General features: G+C 46.4%; 1 protein-coding gene across 10 annotated transcripts in view; it reads left to right on the top strand.

The window, feature by feature from the left end:
- The window catches only part of CRACD (capping protein inhibiting regulator of actin dynamics), a 282,825-nt gene that overhangs the window by 249,000 nt on the left and 7,909 nt on the right, over nucleotides 1–25,916 (top strand). For all 10 annotated transcript variants that reach the window (XM_086704999.1, XM_086704998.1, XM_086705003.1 and 7 more), the window contains 6 exons: nucleotides 5,233–5,397; nucleotides 8,062–8,130; nucleotides 10,785–10,967; nucleotides 11,630–14,450; nucleotides 21,255–21,445; nucleotides 22,026–22,188. In XM_086704999.1, the coding sequence (XP_086561125.1) occupies nucleotides 5,233–5,397; nucleotides 8,062–8,130; nucleotides 10,785–10,967; nucleotides 11,630–14,450; nucleotides 21,255–21,445; nucleotides 22,026–22,188 (3,592 nt within the window). The remainder of the gene's footprint in view (nucleotides 1–5,232; nucleotides 5,398–8,061; nucleotides 8,131–10,784; nucleotides 10,968–11,629; nucleotides 14,451–21,254; nucleotides 21,446–22,025; nucleotides 22,189–25,916) is intronic.

Raw genomic sequence — 25,916 nt, 5'->3', positions numbered from 1 at the left:
AAATGATATTTCTCTTGGAATGCCATTTAGAAAAACAAAAAACAAAAAACATTTTTCTCTGGCCTAGGAAACTTCCTAGCCCTTGGAAACCCACAGAACCGTGCCTACACTGACTGTGTTTGGAAAGGTTGCCCTCTAGTGTCCACATGTGGTCATCCCAGCTAGGGTGCTGTTGCTCCGGTGTTGCTCTTGGCAGTTTGTATCTCTCTGTTGAGTACAGCAGGACTGAATGCAGCATAAATCAGCCTGCACTTTTCTGAATAAATCTATTCTGAATGAATCTATCACCTGCCAAAATTTCTGTGACAAATGATTGAACCTTTAATAGAAAAAATTACTTTTTTTTTTTTAGTATAAAAATAGTACATGTTTCTAGGGAGAACAAATTCTAATATACAGGACAGTTATAGGGACAAAAACAACAATGGTGCCCTTTTTGAAGATCCTACACATAATTGTCAGTTGTCCCATGGCTAGTGGGTGAAAAAAAAAAAAAGCCTGTTCCAAGCCTCCACCACCACCTGGCTGTGTGGCCTGCAGTGAAGTCATTTAACCTCTCTGACCCTCATTTTCCCCATCTGAAAAATAAGGAGATGACTATGCTGGATGATCTGGCTCCTCCAGTTCTTAAAATCTGCCATCTATGCGAAATCACTGCTTACCTGCTATAGCATGGAGTGGTTTGGTAAGCTTCACACTTCGTTGCATTTGGACTGCAATGACCTTGATGTTCTTTACAGCTGCCCAGAGCATGGATCAGGGAGGTGCCTGTTTATTTCAGATCAGACCAGGCTATGAAGTGTAACAACCAATGATAAAACTTAGGCAGGAACGTCATAGTCTAAGCCTGCAGGTGATTTTTAGAATTATACCACACCTTTGTCAGAAAATGCCAATAATTCTGTTAATCCACAGACCATTTATTTAGCTCAGGAGGGAAAGCCTCCATTTTAAGTAGCTGCTGTCTCCTGCTAAGCTGGATTTCACTTAAAAAATGCCCAAGTGTCATATGTTTGAGGATTTTGACACCTTACGCAGCTGTCAAGGACACAAAGAATAAATACCCGGTCTTAGCCACTTCTGCGTAGAGCAGATGTCTTTTGCCTCTTTTTAAAAATTCATTTTAACTATGGGTGTATCTGTAGTTCACTCAAGGAGACAGCAACTTAATTCTTCCTCTGCTTTATTCTCACAGACACGGTCTGAGGATAGCTGTGAAAAATCTGGGGGAATCTAAATACTGGCAGTGTGAGAGCTGCAGAATATGATGTGCTTGGAATTTCCACACCATAGGAAAAAGCCTCATAAATATGGATGTGCATTCCTATAACATCATTCTTTGGCATTCCATATTACAACAAAATGGCTCAATTTGAATGAATAAAATATAGTCTCTTTCAGCTCACATTCCAGTCCTAACAGTAACCCCATTCACAGCCACAAGCAGCATGGATGTTAGGATAGGCACAGTGTTCTCTTCTCTCTGGTTGTAATTGTAGTGTATATAAAGAGCCCGTGGGTGTTATAAAAAGGTAGAGGGAGTGGTAGTAGTTTATAAGGGCAACCTCCATCTGCACAGTCTGGTTTTCAGTGACTGCTTCTATCAAAGTTCCTCTCATGACAATGTCTGAATAGTGGTCAGAGTTAAAGTCACAAAAAAGTCACAGTGATCCTTATAGTCCAGTCACATGACACTTGAGATTGCCAAATAGGTTTTAGCAGTCACCTTTTAATTGTCAATAAATCACACAGTGTCTCGACACCTGTCTCCTTTGAGTCCCCTGAAGGAAGCATTTGGAGCAGGAACTGCAGGGAAGGGAAACACGCAGGTGCAGGAGTCTTGGCCTTGAGAACCTGAGGATCGATCTCCATGGCCTCGGACCCGAAGTCCTACCCTGGTCTTGTCCTATGGTCTCATCCCTGACAGCTACAGGGGTGTCTGTGAAACAGTCTTTTGTCTGGACAGAGAGGCTACAGCCCCGTCCCTAAATGTAGCCAGCATTTCTTTGATGACTTGGGTCCTCCCCTTCTCCATCCCCCTAAGCTCCCAGCTACCAGTCTGAATTTATTTTTTCTAGAAGGATTTTAAATCAGCGGCTTCACAGAAATGCACATTGTTATTCTCAAAGGCAACAGCATTGTGTTTCTTTTGCCAGGATGAACATATCTGTGACATAAATCATCCCTTTCATACACACACACATTCTCATTGCCTCCCTCCCTCTTTTCTTCCCTCCCTTCCTCCCCACTCTCAGCTCTTGTGTCTGCAGCCAGACCCACAGCCCTCTCCTGATGCGATTCCTCTGTGCCTGCACCTTCCTCTTGCCTCTTGTATTTCATTCTCTACTTCATTTCTCAACATCATTCCCTCCATTTCCCAGCTTTGTCCTCTGTACCCTATTTCTCCTGTTCTCTTTCCATCTATTTCATTTTTCCATTTCCTCTTAGCTTTTCCACTGGTTACCACAATAGCCATCCCATCTTTGGAATTTATTTCCATCAAGACTGCAGTTACATTTTGTCATATGTTTGTTTGTCTCATAAGCGTCAGGGTGGACCAACATCAGTATTTTTTAAAGTGCCCTTTTGAAGAAAAATATCAGCATATTCTTTTTTGGTGATGGTGGCAAAAAAATCCTAACTAACTGGCATTAGACTGTTATGCCAGGTTTTCCTTGGGAGCTCATTAAACAATTGTTCTTTCTATTATAACCGGAAGAAATACCCTCATCTTAGTCGTTCAGGAGCATTGAGAGATGGCAGACCCTGACAACAGGAAGTCTCAGTCTAAGGGGATTTAGAACACTTTCTAGCTCCTGGCCAGCACTCCTAGAGAAGGGATAACTGGTAAACCAAAGGCTGGGCTGGGAATCCCAGAGGGAACTCCTGCTGAAGCTTTCACTAGGACGCAGGAACCATATCACCAGGTCCCTATCCCTCACCCACAGATGAGCAGAGTAAGCTGGGCCTGTGAATTTGTTACTCCGTGTCCTCTTGTCTAACTCCATCGGCTGCTCTAACCGTGCCTGCTTATTGATCTGCTTAGAGAGTAGATACTAACTGCTGCTTCCTGCTAAACTTGTTTTGAGAAGACACCCTTTTTTAGCCTTCTCCTCCCCAAAACCCTATTAGGCTGCTCAGCTGTTCTTCAGTGGCTGAACTCGGGCTTTTGGTGTGTGCTCCTCTGTGGTGCCCGGGGATCCAGGCTCAGGCTGAAATACCGGCAGATCAAATACAAGTCCTCTGTCTTTCTGTGCTCCTGACTTGGCATGCCGGGGTGCCCTGGGGGTGTGGGGAGGGGAGTCTGGGGCTCACTTCTTCCATGTCTCTGCAACCTCACCGTCCACCATGCAAGGCTGAGGGGGAGCTGGGCACGAGTGGGTGGATTTGGTACCCTTGAGTTCAGAGGGGAAACAGGCATTTCCCTCATGGGATTCCCCTTCCAGGGAACTTCAGCAAGGTATTAAGAATGCTGCATCATCTCTTTATTTCTGCCCCTATAAGAAAGAAGTGTTGATGTCAAATTTGTGAGAACCTGTGGAGTGCAATGCAAATAACACTGAATATGGTTTTAGGAGACCTGGATTCAAATCCCTTTGGGGCCACTCATTCTTTCCATAAGCTTGGGCCAGTCACCTCTCCCCACTGGATCTCTGACATTTTTTGTAAAATGAGGGGTCTGGACTATGTGATTGCTATTGCTCTTGGCAGCTCTATGGGATTAAATATTAGCCAAATTAAAGATAAATATCAAATAATGCATTTTTCCTTCCTTCCTTCCTTCCTTCCTTCCTTCCTTCTTTCTTTCTTTCTTTCTTTCTTTCTTTCTTTCTTTCTTTCTTTCTTTCTTTCTTTCTTTCTTTCGTCCTTTTTTTCCTTTTTGAGGCATGACAGGACTATGAAGCCCAAGTACCTAAGATGTAGAGCAGTAGCTCTCATCCAGAGGCAATTTTACCCACCCCCAGGGGACTTTGGCAACTTCAGGATACATTTTTGGATGTCTTGACAGGGAAGGGATTGCTACTGGCATCTAGTGTCCCAGAGGCCAACGTGCTGCTAAACATTTTACAGTGCACAGGATGAGCTCCCCACACAAAAAAATCATCTGGCCTACAATGTCAGTAACGCTGAGGTTCAGAAACCTGCTATAGATCAAGGCAAGAGTTTCTATAGTATATTAAATCTAGTAGTCTCTCAGGTGGCCACGGCATGCCCTTTCTTCTTCTGGAATGTCATTCATTGTTTTCTGCTGCAGCCCATTAAATATTTTGCCCTTTCTTAAACTATTATACATTTTTTTCTTCAGGGAATATATTTCTTTTCTAATCTGGCTTTTCTTTAATTCTAAATACTATTTGTTGTCCTCATTTCTGTCACCTGTTCCCCCCCCCACCCCCTGCCCCAAACACACACACACACACACACACACACACACACACACACACACACACACACACTTCTAGCTACCTGCCACCAGTAACAAATCCTTCCTTGGCCCTTTTCCTTCTGGCTACTTCTCTGTTCTTTCCCCACTGGGCACTTTCTGCCCTGTAGTTCACAGGGCATAGCTGCAGCAAGGCAAAAAGAAGTCCTAGTGGCAGGACAGACTGTTCCTGTGACTCCCATGACTTTGGCATTGATCATGGAAAGACTTGCCAGCATTGGGGCCTTCTTCACCCTGGTGCCCACTGTGACCAGAACATGATGTTCAAGTGAAGGCCTGATGAGGAAGGTGGCTGAAGCATAAATATTCAACAGGAATGTGTCCAAGAGAGGCTGGAGGGTTCCCTCATTACACTGACCACAAGAGTCTTGATTTTCCCCACTGGTTCCTGCATTTCATGTAACTATATTCTATACAATTTTTATACTCTTAAGAGACTTTTTTAAAGAAATTTATAGGTTAATCAAAAAATTTTTGTCATAACGTATATCCCAACTTTTGGTTCAGAAATATGGCCTCTCTACCCCTGGATAATGTTGATATCTCCAAGAAAGAGGTGGCTGGATGAAAAAGCTCATGGCTTGAAGGTGGGAAAGGAAAAGAAAAGAAACTGGAAAACAAATTCACTTATTACAGGACTGCATCATGGCTTACTGGCATGGTATTTAGTCTAGAAACGTTGTGCACAGAATATGCCTCAATGCCTACTAGATATGCTGGGGCCTCTGGTTGCGGTTATTGTGAACTGCTTCACTGCTTCAGAACGTCTTTCTTCTGTTTTTCTCCAGCGACAGTTGAGCAAAAACATCAAGTTTGGGCAGCCACCACCCAATGCCATTCCCATGAAGAAGGCAGACAGTGGCGAGGCTACCTTAGAAGAGGATCTATTCCTGACCAGTCCCATGGAAATTGTGACTCAGGAGGACATCATCCTGTCAGACACGGAGAACAAAGTAAGGCTCCTCCTGGGAATGACTTCTTGCTAATACGTGTGGGGAGGACGTCAATCAGTGAACAGGGGCGTCCGATAACTCTTGGGTCTGCAGTGGAAGGAAGGAGTATGCAAGAGAAGCTTTCCTGATGAGTCGCCCAGGGCTGGAGGGCACTTCCAGGTCAGGTGCCATGATCTGCAGTGAGGGCCACTTGGAGGAGGGAGAGGAAGAGAAGACATGCCCTTTGCATGCGCTCTTCACAGTGTCTTCCACTTGTTCTTCAAGACTCAGGTTGGCCCACCTCTTCTGGGAAGCCTTACCCGGCCTTACCCCCAGGCTGTGCTGTCTCCTGTGTGTCTTTGCTGTGTGTCCTTAGTGCCTCTCACACATTCATACTCATCTGTGTCTGTCCACATAATTATTTTCTCTCCATCTCTAAATGTTGAGTTCCTTGAGGACAAACTGGATCTTACACATCTCTGTCTCCCTAGGACATAGCTAGTGTTTACTTAGTAGCACTGAATAATTACTTGTCAAATTGGACTAATTTAAAGGAAAACAAGAAAGAAATAGGTTCTTAACAAGACAGGACATATCAAACTGGCCATTGAAGTTTACTTAATGAGGAAAGAAAGTCATATTGGTCCAGCATTGTCTTATCTAAATTTGGTCTTTTGACACTTGGAAAGAGACACCATGAACATATCCTGGAATGAGAGTCCTTCCAGCAGCAGAAGGGACCCCCCTCAGGCCTCTGGTGGGGAAGGAGGAAATGCCCCACCAGTAGCTGGAGCAGGGAGCTCTCTGCTGAGTCTTCCAGTCTTGGCAGAAAGCATTCTTTGTGCTTTGCCTACCAAGGTGCCTGGACTTACCCTGGGTGTTTTTAAAATGGACGTGGCCCCAGAGGTCATGCTTGTTATCAGCTAATATGTCATAGAGCAGTAAGAAGGAGAAGTGATTAACAGAGCAAAGTGAAGAAGGATAGAACAGGCTGGTCCCCCGCTGTTGCCCACCTCTGCCTGGTTCTCATGACTCCTGGTTCCCACACAAGCAGGTGTCAGGTGGTGTGCTGGGTAAAGTGGAGACCGCGAGGTCCAAAACCACTCTCTCCAATCTCTCAGTGCGAGCGGCAGCAATGGCTGTCAGCCTTAATGCAGGGATTGCCCAAGGACTGAGGCAAATGTCCTATTATTGATGGTATAATACATGCAACAGACCATGGCCTGAGGGAGGAGGAGGACCATTCGTTCGGCAAGTGCTACCCCAGCTATAGATTAGGGGTGCCTCTGCATGGTTTGCATTTTTTTAAATTTTTTATTTTAGAGAGAGAGAGAGAGAGACAAAGTATGAGCAGAGACAGAGGGAGACACAGAATCCAAAGCAGGCTCCAGGCTCTGAGCTGTCCTCACAGAGGCCAACATGGGGCTCAAACTCACAAACCGTGAGATCATGACCTGAGCCAAAGTCAGTCACTTAACCGACTGAGCCACCCAGGTGCCCATGCATAGTCACATTTTAATGAGAGTCAGATGGCAAGTCAACAGATATGTATAAAGATAATAACTTATTTAGTAAATGTTATAAGTATAATAACTTTGGATCAAGAAAAATGCTTCACAGGAAGTAAAACAGAGTGGTGGAAAAGTGAGTAACGTGGAGGGGGAGAGGTCACTCTTTAGGTAAGGAGGTCAGAGCAGCCATGACAGACCTGGCTATGGGAGCTGTGTTCTAGATGGAGGGAAGAGCAAGTCCAGAGGCCCAGGATAGGACTGAGGGTGTCCCACGAGAAAGCAGGTCAGTGTTGTTGGCTGGACCGTGATGGGGGGCAAAGGGAAGATAGAGCGAGGTAGGGAGGCCAGAATGTACAGAGCACGGGAAAGGGATAATTCTACTCTGAGAGTACTAGAAACCTCTGAGTCTTTTAAGCAGGACAGTGACATAATCTGATTTTTGTTTTCCAAAGATGCTTCTAAGTGTGGTGCAGAAAATGGGCTGAGGCAGGACAAGCTATTATTGCTCTGGAAGGGACGATGAAGCTGTGTAAATATTGGCCACACAAAGTGGAAGGCATATTGGGCCATCAGAAAGGTGCAGGTGATGTAGTGTGGGCATTCCCAGGGCAGGCGAGGTGACTGGGCTGGGGATCTTCAGCCTTTTTCTTCTTCTGTCCTGAGGGGTTTTTTTTTTGTTTTGTTTTTTTCGTTTTTGCCTCTGGTCATCCACCTTCTCAGCCCAGTCTTTTGTGCACAGAATTGGTAGGGCCTTTGTTTTTTCTCACAGGGAAGAGGTCTGGCATAGAGGTGAGAGGTCCGGCAGACAAAGGGGGTGGAAGGCAGTGAGCATAGCCCACCGCTCTGAGGTCGGAGGCCAGGTGTGTGACACAGCCCCGCTTCCCAGGTGGGGTGGCTAGAGGGCGGCACCTGGACTCTCTCAGCCGTGGGGAAGCACATCAGGGACTGAGGTTAGACACTGCTCACATGGAAATGTGTTGAACTCAGGAAAGGAGGAAAGCACACATTCTGTGCCTCAGGAGTCCTTGTCTGGACATTAGCAAAGTCCCCACTGTGACTTCTGCTGGCTCTGTAAAGCCAGCTGCGGCCTTTTCCAGGCACAGCCCGCATCTGGTTATCTGCCCAGAACTTCCTGTTCTGGCGTTTGACTTGAGTGCTCTCTTTTTGGTTCCAGCCCAGTGATACGCCAAGTTCTCTGAGTCCTCCGAATCTGCCTGGAGCCAGAAGTGAGATGGAAGAGAAGGTAATATGAATTGAAGTTACATATTTAGCTTCTTTACTTGAACTTCCATTTCCATTCTCTCCCCTGCTTTTTTTTTTCAATCCGCTGTCTCATTTTTTCCATTCATAAATGCCGCCTTCATCTATTACTTTAAATTCCTTCAAAACATAACCAGTGGTAGATGTAGAGTGTCTGTTTCCATGGCAGCGCACCTGCTGGAACTGAACCCTGTTCTGAAAAAATAGCCACCTCCCAGCACGTACATATTTGAACACTTACACGTTGGTCATTTTCCTAAATGTACCAGGTACTTCAAGACACTGTTAAGCCATTGAAAAAGACATTCCAGAACACCTGAAGGTACCCAAGTCTGTAAGGAAAAAAGTCTCCTTCTATTTGGAAATGCAAAATAAGGGGCACCTGGGTAGCTCAGTCGGTTGAGTATCTTAATGCAGGTTTCAGCTCAGGTCAGGATCCAGGTCAGGGTCCTGGGCTCAGCCCTGCGCCCGGTTTCATGCTGAGCATGGAGACTGCTTGAGATTCTCTCTCCCTCCCTCTCCCCCCTCTCTCCCCCCCCTCCTCTCTCTCTCCCTCTATCCCTGTCTCCTACTTGCATTTTCTCTCTCTCTCTCTCTCTCTCTCTCTGAAATTAAAAAAGGAAAAAATGCTTAGACATGCAAAAGCAAAAAAGACCTTAGCATTTTTCTACTTGTATGTATTTTTGTTTTTTAACTTTTCTGTGTTCTGTTGAAACCTGGGACTCTGCCTGCAGGAGTCCAGGGAACCCTGTGGAGACCGTGTGCACCCCTCCAGTAGAGGCCAGTCCACTCCTGTGAGCACTCTTCACTTGCATAGGGACTCAAGGGTCCTTCCAGAGACTGGTACAGTGAGCAGAGTATGTCCCTGAGTCTTCTGAAGGGGATGGCTCAAGACAGTGCCACCACCCAGACAATGAAGAAGCCCAGCTGAAATGAGTAGAAATGAAACCTTGCATTTAAGTCTCAGCTTCAAGTGCTTATCTGTGTCTTCAATCTATCACATTTGGCTCTAACTCCTTTTATTCACGCATCTAGTAGGGGATGGAAATAAATGTTTGATTTGTCTCTTCTCAACCACAGTTCAGAATTTGATACCTATTATAAAGATAACCATAAATAAGTGAAAGCCAGGAGCCCAAAGGCTGGAATTATTTTTCCTTACTACTGTGCTCCTTATCCTAAGTTATTATTTACTGAGCATCCATTTTGCTCTTGAGCTGGCTTGGTCCTTTATCTTTTGTGCATAAATATGGAAGGTAATTGCAAAAAGCAAAGCTGCCAGCTAAACCCCACTGGCTCTGCACTTACAACATGAATGCCAACACATAAACCCTGGCCTCTGTTCATGCCTCTGTGCCTCAGCTGCTGGCACCAGACCCACAGATGGGGCCGTGAGCGCCCTCTGCTGCACGTTGGCGTGGTGTGGCTGTGAGCCCTCACCTTGCTGCTTGCCTTTAAAAGCTCAATAGTTACAGGTGTGTGGCCCCTGGGTTGAGGCTGATCTGCGGGTGTACAGTTTGTCTGAGGTGGTGGCTCCTAAGTGCGTGCCATCTGCATTACAGCGCTTCAGTCGTGCCGTGAGGACCTTCCCTTTCCCCCGGGGGGCACAGTTCTGCCCATCCTTTTTTCGCCAGTCAATTCTGTGTTCTGTGGCTTTGGAATGATTGTGCTAAAACGTTTTTGCAGGTAGCAGTTTCATGCCCTAGGCATAGATGTTATACTTTCTTGTTTCTTCATTCCTCCAAAAAATATTTACTGAGCACTTGCTAAATGAGATTTGCTGCTTGGGCAGAAAGGGAACTGAAAAGATGAAAAAGACATTTTCGGGGCGCCTGGGTGGCGCAGTCGGTTAAGCGTCCGACTTCAGCCAGGTCACGATCTCGCGGTCCGGGAGTTCGAGCCCCGCGTCAGGCTCTGGGCTGATGGCTCAGAGCCTGGAGCCTGTTTCCGATTCTGTGTCTCCCTCTCTCTCTGCCCCTCCCCCGTTCATGCTCTGTCTCTCTCTGTCCCAAAAATAAAAAAAATAAAAAAAAAAAAAACGTTGAAAAAGACATTTTCCCTACTTCAGAGGGTCTCAGGTAGAGGCTGAGGGACGTTTGCAAGTGTCTTATAGAGTCCTTAATATAGAGATGAGCTAGTCCAGGGCTCAGCAAACCATGCTTTATTTTAGGCTTTGTGGCCATAAGGTCCAACCTAGATACCCTCCTTTGTTCTGCTCTTCCTTTGTAGCACAAAAGCACTAAAGACCATGGACAAGGGGTGTGGCTGTGTGCTGACAAAACTTTATTTACCAAAACAGGCTGTGGGCAGGATTGGGCCTCCTGGCTATGTTTTGTCAACCCCCCTCATCTAATCTGACCCCCCCCCCATATTATTCAGAGTAGGAAAATCAGTCCCTGAAAGGTTAAATGACTGTTTTGAGTTAATGCAAAAATCATTGGCAGAACAAATAGTCAACGTCCTGTTTTTTGATGACAAAAGCAGTGCTCATCTCTCTGTCCCAGTGCCTCTGTTCACAGCAGCCCCTGGGCCAGTCCAGGCCTGGCAAGGTGCAGGCCCCAGCAAGTGCTGCTATTCCAGGACCCCCCCGACGGTGTTCTGATCTGGACTGACTCTGTAGTTTAATCTCCTCTACAGGTGGCTCCAGTTAAACCATCGCGGCCAAAAAGGCACTTCTCTTCTGCTGGAACCATCGAAAGTGTCAACCTAGATGCCATCCCCCTGGCCATCGCGCGTCTGGACAACAGTGCTGCCAAGCACAAACTGTCCGTTAAGCCAAAAAACCAGAGGGTGTCAAAGAAACACAGGCGACTTGCCAGGGTATGTAGCGCCCATCCCAGCTGACCAGGCAGATGCCCTTGCTTGTGGGCACTGATTCTACCTGGCGGGGGGTTGGTGGTGGTGTGAGGGACCCGTAGAAGCAACTAAGTGTCTCCCATCAGGGACCTGGTGTGTTGCAATGAACAGGGGGAAGCAGGCCCATCTACTGGCTCTTTCTAACTTGGTGCCTGCCTGGGGCAGGTGAGCCTCAGAGTTGAGGGGCTGCCTTTTGAGGGGCTCTAGACACCTTGCATTTGCTTTGCCAGCTCTCCTACCGTGGCTCTGCCAAAGGTTCTTCAGTTTGACTGGTGTGGACTTTGAAGTCACAAATTTCAGGGGACGTCGATGAAGTGCAGCTCTCATTTTTTCTCATCTTTCTAATGCTGGGCTATTGGTTTTTCTCTTTTTATTCATTTGTATTAAGCAAAAGGCATTTGAGAATGACCAATAAAAGGGCCGTGGAGTAAACATGAAGGTGATATGTTTTCCTCCACTCTCACAATTTACTCTTGCTGTGCTGGCCTGGGTGTACCTATCTCTATACTTAGGAACAACTGCACTTTCTCTTGAGATTAAGAGGGTCACCGACATTGTGAATAGGGTGGGTAATGGTTGCCTGTGCAAAAGGAAAAGGCTAATTATTTTGTCCTTACCAATGTTAGGATCGACTGCATGAACAAGGTAGCCTTCTGGGTCAGCTGTCCCTGGACCAGAACGGACACCCTGGAGAGGGCAAACCAATTTGGCATGAGGAGGAGCCAGAGCTGCTGGACTCTGAAGAAGAGAAGAGATGCCAAGAAGAATACTGGCTAGAACTTGAGGCCAAGTGCAAACGGCAAAAGGCTGAAGCAGCCGAGAGGAGACGTCTGGAAGAGCAGAGACTCCAGGCCCTGGAGAGGAGGCTTTGGGAAGAGAACAGAAGGCAAGAGCTCTTGGAGGAGGTAGGCGAGGACGAGGAGGGAGACGAGGCAGAACTACAGCTGGAGGCAGAAAAGAGGCAGCACCAAGAGGAGAGGCAGAGACTGGAAGGGCAAGGTGTCCAAGGCCAAGAGCGGAGAGAACAAGAGGAAGGAAGGCACCTGGAGGCCCAAGAGCAGCCGCCACGCACACAGCAGGAAGAGCAGGCGGTGTGGAGCGGGCAGGAGGCCGACAAGCAGCAGGAAGAACAAGAGGAAAGAGAGTTGAAGGAGCTGGAGGAACAGAAGCAGTTGGAGGCCGAAGAGCAGCAACAAAGGGAGGAGGAGGAGCAGCAGCGGCAAAGGGAGGAGGAGCTGCGGCTGCAGGAGGAACAGCAGAGTCTGGAGGAGGAGCAGAGGCGGTTGGAGGAGCAGCAGCAGCGGGGGCGGGAAGAGGAGGAGCACCGAGAACGAGAGGAGAAGAGGCAGCAGGAGGAGGAGCAGCGGCAACGAGAGGACAAGCTTCACCTGCAGGAGGAGCAGCGATGGGAGGAAGAGGCAGCAGCAGAGAGAAGGGCAGAACAGGGAAAGCGGGAGGAAGTGGAGGCGCAGAGGCAGCAGGAAGTGGAAGGTCGAGAAGCAGCGAGTGTGCAAGAGGAGAGGTGGCAGCCACTGGACGTGGAAAGGAGCTCAAGGAGCCCAGTTCAGGTGGACTTTGCAGGGAAATCAGGCAAACGAGAGCACCTGCAACCCGAGAAGCAAAGAGAACACTCTGAGGAGTCAAGGATTTGCGAGAAGCAGAGCCAGGAGGCTGAGCCATGCGGAGAGCAGCAGGCACAAGGCGGGGATTTTCCCGGGCATAGTCGTCGTGCACGTCAGGAAAAGAGACAAGAAGCTAACATGCAGCCTCCCCGGAAACAAGAGGCGAAGGTAGAAGAGATGCTGGCTGCCGGGGAAAAGAAGGAAGCTGCCGCTCCAGAAAAAGACAGGAAGGTGGAGGAACTTCGGTGGCAGGAAGTGGATGAGAGGCAGACCACGCCCAGGCCCTATACTTTCCAGGTGTCATCCGGAGGGAAGCAGATTCTCTTCCCCAAAGTCAATCTGAGCCCAGTGATGCCCCTGAAGGACGCGGGACTTGCCTCTGCCCCCCAGGAGCCGAAGACCCCCAGAGCCAGCCCAGCCTCCCATGCCTTGCCCTCCTCCCTGAGTGTCCCCCACACAGCCATTCTGGTCACGGGAGCACAGCTCTGCGGCCCGGCCGTCAACCTGAGCCAGATCAAGGACACAGCATGCAAGTCTCTCCTGGGCTTGTCAGAAGAAAAGAAGCACGTGGATGTCCCTGTCCTGGAGAACCCACCCCGAGCATCTGTCGACCCCCGGTCAGGGAGCGGGAAGGCCAGGCCCCCCCAGGAGTCTCCGAGCAGTGTGGCTGCACTAGCCGAATGGGCTTCCATTCGGTCCAGAATTCTGAAGAACACAGAGAGTGAGCAGCGCGTTGATAGAGACCAGTCTCGACCAGGTGAAGAGCACACTCCCAGGGGCCGATGTGATTCCCGCGGGAACCTCCGGAGGATCCCCCCAGTAAATGCAAAATTCTCTATTATGCCTGCTTGGCAGAAATTCTCAGATGGTGGCACCGAGACCTCCAAACCTAACACAGAAGCAGAGAGCATTAGAAAAAGACCTGTGCTGGGACCCAATGATGGGTCAGCTCCCCAGCCCCTGGCTACTTATGAGCACCCAAAGGGTACAGAGAAACTGGAGCCAGCAGACAGCACAGAGGGATGCAAATTTGCCAAAGACCTCCCATCTTTCCTTGTTCCAAGCCCTCCTTACCCTCTACAGAAAGCAGTGGCCCATGCAGAGCCCATGATCATTTTGGACAGTGAGACCATCAGTGGTATAGGAAAGGCAGACCCCGCAACGCCTGGTCAAGAGGAAAAAGCCTCACCGTTTGGGATAAAATTGAGAAGGACCAACTACTCCTTGCGCTTCCACTGTGACCAACAGACAGAACAAAAGAAGAAGAAAAGGCACAGCAGCACCGGGGACAGTGCTGATGGTGGGCCACCTGTACCAGGAAGTACAAAAGGAGAGAAAGAGACAGAGGGTGTGGCCCTCAAGCATGGCCTGTCCCTAACCCCTGAGAGGAAGCAAGCCCTGTCCACCTGGAAGGACTCTGCTGAAAGAGTACACTCTTCTCCTGCAGCCCAGCTGGGGCCTCAGCCAGTTGCAGAGCACGACAAGGTGGCAAACAAAATGCCATTGGTGCAGAAGCCAGCCCTGGCTCCCAAGCCTGCCGGTCAGACTCCCCCCTCCTCCCCACTCTCCAAACTGAGCAGGCCCTACCTGGTAGAGCTGCTGGCCCGCCGGGCAGGGAAGCCAGACCCGGAGCCTGGCGAGCCATGCAAGGAGGGTCAGGAGAGCAGGGACCTCTGGCCGCGGTCACCGCCACCCCCAGAGAAAAGGAAGGCACACAAGAGGGATGAGGAGGAAGTTGTAGAAACAGAGAGGAAACTTGGTTCCTCGGCCCTGTCTGCTGCTCGGCCAGAAAAGCCTTCCCAAACCCCTGAGGCCGGGAGGAAAGGTAGGTATGGGTAGGTGCCCCCTGCCTCTGTCCAGCTGGTCTGTGTCCTGGCAGAAGCCACAACTGCCCGGAGCTGGAAGCAGGGCTAGTGTGGGAGCACGTCCCTTCGCTGTCATAAGTCGTATTGAGGCCCTTTTCTTTTTCTGCTCCTTTAGAATTTTGGAAATGCTGACTGTGCTACCTGCCTGCAGCTCATACTGTTAATGATACTTACAGAAGTAATAAGTTCCAGGTGCTGACACTTAGACTAACACACTTTCAGTTGACAACGGACATTGAAATACAGTCCTAATTAACAAAGAAGCCCTTAATCCTTATGAAGGAGCCTCACAGTGATGATAAGACTGGGGTTTTCTAGACTAGCCTGTGTTCTAGCTCTGGGCAGTAAAGGCACTAAGGTGGGAGGTTAGGGGACTTTCAGCAGCAGCATCGGCCTTGGGAGCTTCTGTGTGAATGATTGACTTTGGCTCAGTTTTATGCAAAATGCTGTGCAAATGCGTCCCTGCCCCCACCAGCTTACCACTGTGAAGCCTTTTAAAAAGAAATCTTAGAGCTGCCCTCACTCAAGGCTGCCCCTCGTGTTTCTTCAGACTATCGGTTTGGGACAGTTCAGTGATCACTTGGATTGGCTTTGGGGTCCCTGAGAACCTTCATCTAATTCTTTTTCTTTTCTGTTTTGTTGAAGTAAAGTTTGGGTCATATTCCAGGAAGTTACTTGCATGTATCAGAGAAACTCTCCCCTGAGGTTTATTAGGAAATGCTGCAAGCCTTCTCTTGTGTTTAATTGTTTAGATTTAGGGTGATTTTTGCGGAGAAACGATCTGTTTCCTGAGCAATAGTGGTTTGGTTACTTGCCTTATGGAAGACCTTATTGTCCTTTTTAACCACGCCTTAGACCAGCATGTAGATCACGCTTCCGGACCATTTCTCCCTAGTGATTTCTGTTTGTCCTGCTGAGGAGCCCATTTTCATCATTCTTTGTGTTTTTGTTTTGTTTTGCTTTAACCTTTTTGCTGGGCTGTGGGGGAATGCCATTGTGCACCCTGCAAGCCTGTGTATAACTGTCCTGGGGGGCTCAGTCCATTCAGTGTGTCCAAATCTTCATTTTGGCTCAGGTCACGATCTCTATGAGATGGATCCCGGCATCTTGCTCTGCACTGATGGCATGGAGCCCACTTGGGATTCATTCTCTCCCTCTCTCTGCCCCTCTCCCACTTGTGTGCTCGCTGTCTCTCTCAAAATAAATAAACATTAAAAAAAAACAGAACAAACAAAAACTGTGCTGGGACCCCTGGGTGGCTCAGTTGGTTAAGCATCTGACTCTTTTTTACGGTTCAGGTTGTGATCTCACGGTTTGTGAGTTTAAGCCCCTCTTTGGGCTCTGCACTGACAGCACAGAGCCTACTTGGGATTTTCTCTCTCTCCTTCTCCTCTGCCCCTCCCTCTCTTTCTCTCTCTCAAAATAAATTAAAAAAAAATTTTTAATTGCAGTTTAGTGCAGTGAATGAAAATGGATAGTTCAGTATAATGAATTGTCATCTTTCAAATAAGTTGGTTTAGGAATAACTATGCAGCAACTTGGAAAACATGCAATTGCATCGGGCTCTGCACTGACAGCATGGAACCTGCTTGGGATTCTCTGTCTCCCTTTCTCTCTCTCTCCCCCTTCCCCACTTGCTATCTCTCTCAGAAAAATTAATTAATTAATTTAAGCTGACCCTTAGTTCCCTAAAGCTTTGTGGGACTCATGTTTGCAATCCCCATTGACTTTCAGAGCTAGGTGTCTGGGGGCCCGTCCCTCTGGTGAAAGTCTTAAAAGTTGGGGCCCCAGGTGTGGAATCCAAACCTTTTGTTCCTCAAGGAGAAGCTGACAGTTGTGAGTTCCCTCGGAGTTATGGATTGCTGTACGGGGGGTGGGTTTATGGTGAAATTGTGTCTCACCCTCTCCAACCTCCTTCTGTGTGAGTTTTTCTCATTCACCCATTGCATAGTTGTTCAGCTGGTTTTTGGATTTTTTTTAAAAGGGAATTGTTCCATATATAGCTGCATATTGAGTGTGCATGGGAGGGGAGGGGTGCAGGACCCTCCTATGTCACCATCCTGAATTGGAACCCCCATTTTCAGTTTTGACATTAGCCTTTGTGTCAGTAGCTTTTATGATCATCCAAGTCCCTCTCACTGTCTGGAGGACTCTCTCACTCTCCTTATCTTCTCCCGGAAGAAATAGCTCTCTGCTGTGCTTCTTTCTCTTAGGGAAGCCCTTTTGATCATTATAATTTTCTATCCAAAACTGGCAGTGCCCCTGTTTTCTTCCCCGGTATCCAGATTCTGGGCTGTCAGGCTCTGCTAATTGAATTTTTCTTTACTTGGTAGAAAAGCAGCATGAAAGCAAAGACCACATGCCCATGGGTGCTGTCTAAAGACCACTGGGGTCTTCCTGCTCACTCTAGGCCGCGCAGGCCAAACATGTTTGACTGAACACCCCATCAGAATAAAAATATTAAGCCTGGATCTCCAATTTTATTTGTTAATTGTGACCCTGTAGTGCTGTTATTAGCTAAAACACCTGGAGCATCATATACATTTAAGGTAAAGGTCACTGAAACAACAGTGGACATAACTCCGCTGTGATAATCCTCCTGTGTCCTCCTGTGTTTGCCCTCTAGCACTTCTATTACAGATGTCATCTCATTCCAAAATTCCCACCTCCTTGTGGCGGGTGGAACAGATATTAAGTGGCCCTTTCTCCCAGAACTGACCTTTGGGAGCGGTGGTTAAAACCCTATAAGGGCAGGATGCACTGGTTCATGTCCCCAGAAGCTGAAGGAGGGAATTGGAGTGGGCTGTGGTTCCCCTTGTCCGTTGGGTTTAGAATGTGAGAGAATAGGTTTAAACAGATATTTTACCTTGGCTTCTTCCACCTCAACTCTGATTCTTCTATGACCCTGTGGTAGCTGTTTGGCCACTTTGTGGGCCTGCCCCAAGTAAGTGATCTAGAACTTTTACTTCAGGATGTGGGAATCGGTGCCATTATTTGTTGAAGACCTTTGGGCATCCTGGGCTGAAATTCAGACAGGAGCCACATTTTAACATCCTAAAACATTTTCTGTTTATTGATCCCCAGCTACAGTCCAGACCTGTTAGTCCCTTTACATATATTGTGTTACAGCCTTTCTAAAGTCTGGTCATAACTCCAGGATGTGCTATTCAAACCACAGTTCTAAGGAAATAAAAATCTGGCTAACGATTTATCTTTTCAAATAAAAAAAAAGTAGGCAATTCTACTTTAAAGGTATTTTGACCCTTGTGATAAAACGCTGGTCAGAATTGTTGGCAGGAAACTGGCCAGTTGTTTTAATGACCTTTCCAGGCAAGTTCAGGTGGAATGTTTAGTGTAGGATTCCCTTTTACATAATAGCTTTAAATTTTTTTTAATGTTTATTTATTTTTGAGAGAGAGAGAGCACGAGCAAGCAGGGGAGTGGCAGAGAGAGAGGGAGACACAGAATCTGAAGCAGGCTCCAGGCTCTGAGCTGTCAGCACAGAGCCTGACATGGGGCTTGAACTCACGAACTGTGAGATCATGACCTGAGCCAAAGTTATATGCTTAACCAACTGATACATAATAGCCCCTACATAATAACTTTAAATGGAAATCATTTGGATCTTGGCAGTTTGGTTTCAGACATTTTCCAAACAGGTGTTACACTGCCCTGGAGTAGAACAAAACTTAAATTATTTCCTGTGTGTAAAGCCTCTCAGTTAAGCAGAATGCTTGAAGTGGTGAATAGAGTCAACCCTTGAACATCATGAGGGTCAGGGGTGCTACCTTCCTGTGTAGTCAAAATCCCTTTTGACCCCCCCAGAACTTAACTAGTAATAGCCTAGTGGAAGCTTTCCTGATAATATAGTCGAGTAACTCATATTTTGTATGTTATATATGCTAAATACTGTATTCTTACAATAAAGTAAGCTAGAGAAAGGAAAATCTTATTAAGAAGACCATAAGGAAGAGAAAATACATTTACAGTACTGTACTGTATTTGTAAAAACAAAACAAAACAAAAACCGCGTAGGGGAGCCTGGGTGGCTCAGTGGGTTGAGTGACCAATTCTTGATTTCAGCTCAAGTTGTAATTCTGGGATCACATGGGATTGAGTCCCACGTTGGGCTCCTCATTGGACATGGAGCATGCTTAAGTTTCTCTTTCTCCCTCTGCCCGTCTCACCCACTTGCATGCGCGCGTGCTCTCTCTCTCTCTCTCTCTCTCTCTCTCTCAAAAAAAAAAAACAAAACAAAAAAAACCCGTGTGTAAGTAGACTTGGCCAATTCAAACCCATGTTGTTCAAGGGTCTAGTGTATTTGTATTTTTGGTTTTTGTTTTGTTAACTAACAATTAACTAAAAATACCTTTCAGGTTTTTTTTTTAATACTTCTGAAATGTGTCACTTTTCTTTACTGTGTTAAATCATAGCTGAAACTTTATTTGATGACTAGGGAGAGCATAATGACCAAGACTCGTTGTAAATAGGAATTCTCTTTGTAGAGTATTATAGGTCTAAAGGTATAGAAAAGCAGAATCTGCCTCCTTTTTGTGCTTGAATTCTTAATTTGATTTTACTTTGGTTCTTTCTCCTCAATAAAAAGTCAAATCAATGAGAGCCCTGGTTGGTAAGGTTCTGGATCATCAATGTGTAAACTTGTAGTGAATTTCCAAAGAACAGGTCTATAGTGAGCCCTTTTCATTTGAGGTAGTAAAGGACTCATTGCTGGAATGGTTATCTATAAAAGGGCTTAATTTTTACGTGAGGAAAAGAAGGGGATGATTCTCATAGACATAAATAGTAAGTACAGGTCACTTTTGTAGAGTGGTTTCTATCTGCCAACTGTCTGGTTAGTATGATACCCAGGATCTCTTAATCTTCACGGCAGTCTGATGAGGCATGTGCCATTGTCATCTCCACTTTATGGATTAGAAGACCTTAGAGAAGTTAAGTAGCTTTTGTAAGGTCACACAAGGTCAAGCCCAGGGCTGCTCAATTTAAGAGTCCAGTTGCTCAACCTCTGATTCCAGCCACCTGTGAAGTGTGTTTACCCCATTGCACAGGCAAGACAGTCAACCACAGGAAAAGCTCAGACTGGAAGTCAGGAGTCCTAGGCTCAAACTTCAGCCTGTGCACTAACCGCTGGGTGACCTGGGGCACCGCACTGGATTGCTGTGGCCCCTCATACTCACTCTGTCAAAAGAGAGCATTGGACCAAAATCACAGTTTCCTACTGCATTCCTCAGAGCCCCACTGCCCTCAGCAGTCTCATGGGATAGATCGAGCAGCACCCTTTTTACCTCTTTCATACACTGGGTAGGATGTTTGGGAAGGGGTTAAATAAAGCAGTAAATAAGAATAATAAATCAAATAGCAGCCTGGGTCCCCTGTAGGCTTGAGATTTTCTGACACTGAAGATTGTATTTCTAGTCCCATTTTGAGGGAAGGAAAAGACTTCTATTTTTCTGTTGATAAGAAATATTACCTCTCCACCCAGAGAAGTCCCTCGGGCATCAGTGCAGAGTTTGTGTTAGGAAAGGACAGTTGAATATTTCATGTCACTAGTTCTAAGGGGTGAAGGATCAAGGTAAGTGAGCAGTTTCACTGTAAACCTCCCTTTGCCTTTACCAGTTTTTTTTTTTAATATTTATTTTTTGGGAGACTACAAGCAGGGTAGGGGTAGGGAGAGGGGGACAGAGGATCTGAAGCAGGCTATGTGCTGACAGACTGACAGCAGTGAGCCCAATGTGGGGCTTGAACTCATGAACCACGAGATCATGACCTGAGCCGAAGTTGGATGCTCAACCGACTGAGCCACCCAGGTACCCTTGCCTTTACCAGTTCTGATCACTATTCCAGTGAGGTGGGGGTGGGGGGTGGGGGGTGGGGGTGGGGGCAGGTCTCCACACCATCAGCCCGTCCTCAGATACTAGCTGGCTTTCTTACATTTCATATCATTCATATCAGTTCTGATGCTGTCTACCTGTCCCCACAAGACTGTCCCCACTTCAGATGCCATTCCCACATCCAGGTCATCACCTATGCTTCTGACCAACTTAAATCGGAGATTCCCACGACCGCCTCCTTGAGTTCAGTTAATTTGGAAGAGCGCCTCACAGAACTCAGGGAAACATTTTACTTATTAGATAACCAGTTTATTATAAAAGGATGTAACTCAGGAACAGCCAGATGGAAATGATCCATAAGGACAGGGTATGGGGAAGGGGCATGGAGCTTGCATGCCCTCAAAGGACACCTCTCGCCACAAATCTCCATGTGTTCACCAGCTGGAAACTCCCTGAACCCTGTCCTTTTGGGTTTTGATGGAGGTTTCACTATATATGCATGACCAATTAACTCATCAGCCATTGGCAATTGAAATCAGCCTCTAGTCCTGCTCCCCTCCCCAGAGGTTGGGGGGTGGGAACGAAAGATTCAAACCTGATCACATGGTTGGCTCCTCTGGCAACCAGCCCCCAGCCTTAAGGATGGTCCCAAAGTCATCTCATTAACGGAATGAGGGACACCTTATGCTCTCATCACTTAGGAAATTCCAAGGGTTTTACTGTGTTCTAGAAATGGGCATGAAGACCAAATGTATACTGCTTTTTAATTTTTTTTTAAAGTTTAATCTCTACGCCCAATGTGGGACTCGAAGTCATGACTCCGAGATCATGAGCCACAGCTCTACCAACTGAGCCAGCCAGACGCCCCCAGATACATCATATAAATCGTAACAGCAGTCTTTTTTTTGTCCCCAGAAAAGCCTGTTCTTCAGAGCAGGCACTCGTTAGATGGCTCCAAACTTGCGGAGAAGGTTGAAACTGCGCAGCCACTGTGGATAACGTTAGCACTGCAGAAACAGAAGGGGTTTCGGGAGCAGCAAGCTACTCGAGAGGAGAGGAAGCAAGCCAGGGAGGCCAAACAGGCAGAAAAGCTCTCCAGAGAGAACGTGAGTAGCCTGGTCTTCAGCTTTATCTTTTCCTTCTCGAGTTTGGCTATCTTTTAGGTCGGTCACAAGGGTTTAAAAAAAAAAAAGCTAGCTGGGAGTGGTGAATGCTTAGGGTAGAGCAGTAAATAAATTGACAACCATTAAACCAGGGAAGTGTTTTCAAGTAGTAATTTTGTTTGGTTTCCTTGTGCTCTCAGTTAGGTTAACCTGATTTGGTAGAGTCTGTGATTATTAGCAGTGATCCACACACACTGCAGTTATGTGTGAAATAGGAAAGTGAATGCATCTGAGCAGTGAGCTGGGAGAAGAATCAGGAGTCTTGCTCTGTGGCCCTGATTTTATAGTCTGTTCACTGGGACTCCTACGAAAGTGGCTTTCCCTCTTTTGGGACCTTTGTCTTGAGCTGCTCCATGGCTGGCGTCATGGTTGGCCACACATTGCTCCCAAGTGCAGTCCCGTTTCTCCTTCAGAGGCAGAGGTTGGGGGCTGGCAGGCAGAAGCCCCCCCAAGGCCTTGCACGGTCAGTCTTTCCGTGTCCTGAGGTTGAACACACACTTGCCCTGACTCTCTGCCCACCCAGGTCGGTGTCATCCTGCAGCCTGGAAGCAGCAGTATCAGCAGAGCAGGCTCCTTGCACAAGCACAGCCCACAGCTGGAGGAGAAGAAGCCGGAGACCACAGCGTCCAGGCTTGAGCGCAGGGAACAGCTGAAAAAGGCCAACACTCTTCCCACATCTGTGACAGGTAGGGAGAGCAGGTTGGATTCTGTGTAACGGTGGTGACAGGCTTGTCTTCTCACAGCCACTTTACATCCTTGAGTTTGGGAATGGGCACAGCGTGCGAGTCTCTTCACAGCCCCAGAGGTCAGCTTTGAGAAAGCACTTCTGGTAAAGACCACCAGCAGCTCCCCACCACCAGTGGTATGGTGGTAAATGGTTAACGGTCACCCTCCAGGGACTGGGGAGACCTCTGATTTTAGCATTTGAGTTTTCGTGGGGTAAATCCTCCCACTGCAGCCAGTTCCAGGCTACCAGTGTGGTGTCACCTGGCTCCCTAAATTCCTGGACATCAAACAAGCCCTCCCTCTCCGACACCCCGCTGCCTGTAGCCCCAACAAAATGAGGTTTGCTAACTTGCTCTCCTGTAAGGGAGACCATGTACCAGAAGAACCACCTAAAGAAAGGAAGAGGCAAGATTATCAGAGGATTTGGGGGGAAAAGGGTGAAGTTTAGGTAAAATTTAAGCGATGTGGGGTTTTGACGGGCTCAGAGCAGCACAGGGTTGTATGTAAAGGGGTTCACATCAAACCTGAGCTGAAAAGTGCACTCAGGGTCTAGTTTCCTTTGACACAATAAACTTAAATTTGTGGAGGCTAAATCTGAAAACCCCTGCTTGGGGCTCTGCACCTAGCTGGAACTGGAAGCTGCTTCTCTGAATCAGTGACCCACGGGGCTCAGATACTCCAGGCAAAGTGGGAAGGTCTCTGCTCACTGATGGGGATTCAGATAGCAAGTTTCTGACCACATTAATTAACAGCAGGGTTTCCTATTCATGACATATAAAAGACACACATTTAAAAAAATTCTTTATTCTATTAAAATGATTAGTCATGTTTCCAACTGTTACCTTGTTACAAATCACTTGAAGGAGGGATATGAATGGGAACAAGCTTCCTCCCAGAGGTTAACAGGGCCTGTTTTCCCTTCTGAGCAACCCTGTTCCCTAGAGGGCACCCACCCCCCAGATCTAGACTTTGTAATGCCTTTGTTACCTGCCAGCTTGGGTATGGAAATGGAAAGAGGTCTCAACCACTAACGCTATACTTAATATTTTGGTGAGGAGAGAAAAAGCCTTTATATTTGAAAGCCACTTTGGAGCACCGTATAATTTCTCAATAACCTCCATGGGCATAATTTCATTTGATCTGACACCCAAGAATTGAAGGTTCTAAACAAACGGGTGTGCCACCAAGATCATTCTTTGAAAATAAAGTTCCAGAGTCAGAGATCACATACCTTTCTCTGACAGACTTCTTGGACGCTCTAAAGAGTTAATGCAGTTCAGAGTGGCTACAGCTTAATAAAGCAAACCTTTATTTTTGTATTTGTCTTTTCAGTCAGTATTTGTAGAGTTCTCATTCTGTGTAGGCCATCGCCACGGGCAGTAAATAGGACTCAGAGAGAAGCCAAGATCCCTCACCTTAGGAGGTCTCTAAGATCTGATAAAACAAGTGTTGGAATTGTGAGGCCAGCCTAAAAGTCTAGAGAGCCGGCAGGGAGTGGAGGCCCCCAGCGAGAGCTTGGTACAGAGGGGAGCTTCTGACCTCACCAGTTTGAAAAAAAAAAAAAAAAGATAAGTTCAAACTGCTGGTTTGATCTTTTTCTTCCTGGAATTGACTGGTTGTATAGCTAGAATGACAACATTTACCTTTTATTTCTTATTATCATGTAGGCAGAGCTGTGCACAAAAACTTAGGCTTCTAGAAACTGTGAAATTAAAACCAACCATATTCTAATTCTGTATGTAACAGTTATGATCACCCACTTTCTTCCCCTAATTGTTCTCACTAAAGATGCCCAGTGTTTCACTGGGTTTTCCTTTCTGAATCTTTTACCTTTTTTTTTTTAATATAATTTATTGTCAAATTGGTTTCCATACAACACCCAGTGCTCATCCCAACAATGAGCTCATCCCTTGTCAATGCCCATCACCCACTTGCCTCTCTCCTCCACCAACCCTCAGTTTATTCTCAGTTTTTAAGAGTCTCTTATGGTTTACCTCCCTCCCTCTCTGTTTGTAACTTTTCCCCCCTTCCCCTCCCCCATGGTCTTCTGTTAAGTTTCTCAAGATCCACGTATGAGTGAAAACATATGGTATCTTTCTCTGACTTATTTCACTTAGCATAATACCCTCCAGTTCCATCCATATTGCTTCAGATGGCTAGATTTCGTTCTTTCTCATTGCCACGTAGTATTCCATTGTGTACATAAACACAGTTTCTTTATCCATTCATCAGCTGATGGACATTTAGGCTCTTTCCATAATTTGGCTATTGTTGAAAGTGCTGCTATAAACATTGGGGTACAAGTGCCCCTATACATCAGCACTTCTGTATCCCTTGGTTAAATTCCTAGCAGTGCTATTGCTGGGTCATAGGGTAGTTCTATTTTTAATTTTTTGAGGAACCTCCACACTGTTTTCCAGAGCGGCTGCACCAGTTTGCATGAATCCATTAGCAGTGCAAGAGGGTTCCCGTTTCTCCACATCCTCGCCAGCATCTATATTTTCCTGATTTGTTCATTTTAGCTGCTCTGACTGGCGTGAGGTGGTATCTCAGCATGGCTTTGATTTTTACTTCCCTGATGATGAGTGACGTTGAGCATCATTTCAGGTGTCTGTTGGCCATCTAGATGTCTTGTTTGGAGAACTGTCTATTCATGTCTTTCATTTCTTCACTGGATCATTTGTTTTTCAGGTGTGGAGTTTGGTGAGTTCTGTATAGATTTTAGATACTAGCCCTTTATCCAATATGTCATTTGCAAATATCTTTTCCCATTCCGTTGGTTGCCTTTTAGTTTTGTTGATTGTTTCCTTTGCAGTGCAGAAACTTTTTATCTTGATGAGGTCCCAATAGTTCATCTTTGTTTTAATTCCCTTGCCTTTGGAGACAGGTCGAGCATGAAATTGTTGTAGCTGAGGTCAAAGAGGTTGTTGCCTGCTTTCTCCTCTAGGGTTTTGATGGTTTCCTATCTCCCATTCAGGTCTTTCATCCATTTGGAGTTTATTTTTATGTATGCTGTAAGAAAGTGGTCTAGTTTCAATCTTCTGCATGTTGCTGTCCAGATCTCCCAGCACCATTTGTTAAAGAGACTTTCTTTTTTCCACTGGATGTTCTTTCCTGCTTTGTCAAAGACTAGTTGGCCATACATTTGTGGGTCCAATTCTGGGTTCCCTATTCTATTCCATTGGTCTGTCTGTTTTTGTGCCAATGACCATACAGTCTTGATGATTACAGTTTTGTAGTAGAGGCTAAAGTCTGGGATTGTGATGCCTCCCGCTTTGGTTTTCTTCTTCAATATTACTTTGGCTATTCAGGGTCTTTGTGGTTCCATACAAATTTTAGGATTGTTTGTTCTAGCTTTGAGAAGAATGCTGGTGCAATTTTGATTGGGATTACATTGAATGTGTAGATTGCTTTTGGTAGTATTAACATTTTAATAATATTTATTCTTCCAATCCATGAGCATGGAATGTTTTTCCAATTCTTTGTGACTTCTTCAATTTCCTTCATAAACTTTCTACAGTTTTCAGCATACAGCTCTTTTACATCTTTGGTTAGGTTTATTCCGAGGTATTTTATGGTTCTTGATGCAATTGTAAATGGGATCAGTTTCTTTATTTCTCTTTCTGTTGCTTCATTATTGGTATATAAAAATGCAAGATTTCGATACATTGATTTTGTACCCTGCAAT

The sequence above is a fragment of the Puma concolor genome, chromosome B1 (genome assembly GCF_028749965.1).
Source record: "Puma concolor isolate L17-30 chromosome B1, mPumCon1.1.hap2, whole genome shotgun sequence".
In the NCBI taxonomy this organism is placed as follows: domain Eukaryota; kingdom Metazoa; phylum Chordata; class Mammalia; order Carnivora; family Felidae; genus Puma; species Puma concolor.
The sequence above is the reverse complement of the archived record's forward strand: the minus strand, read 5'-3'. Positions and strand labels throughout refer to the sequence as shown.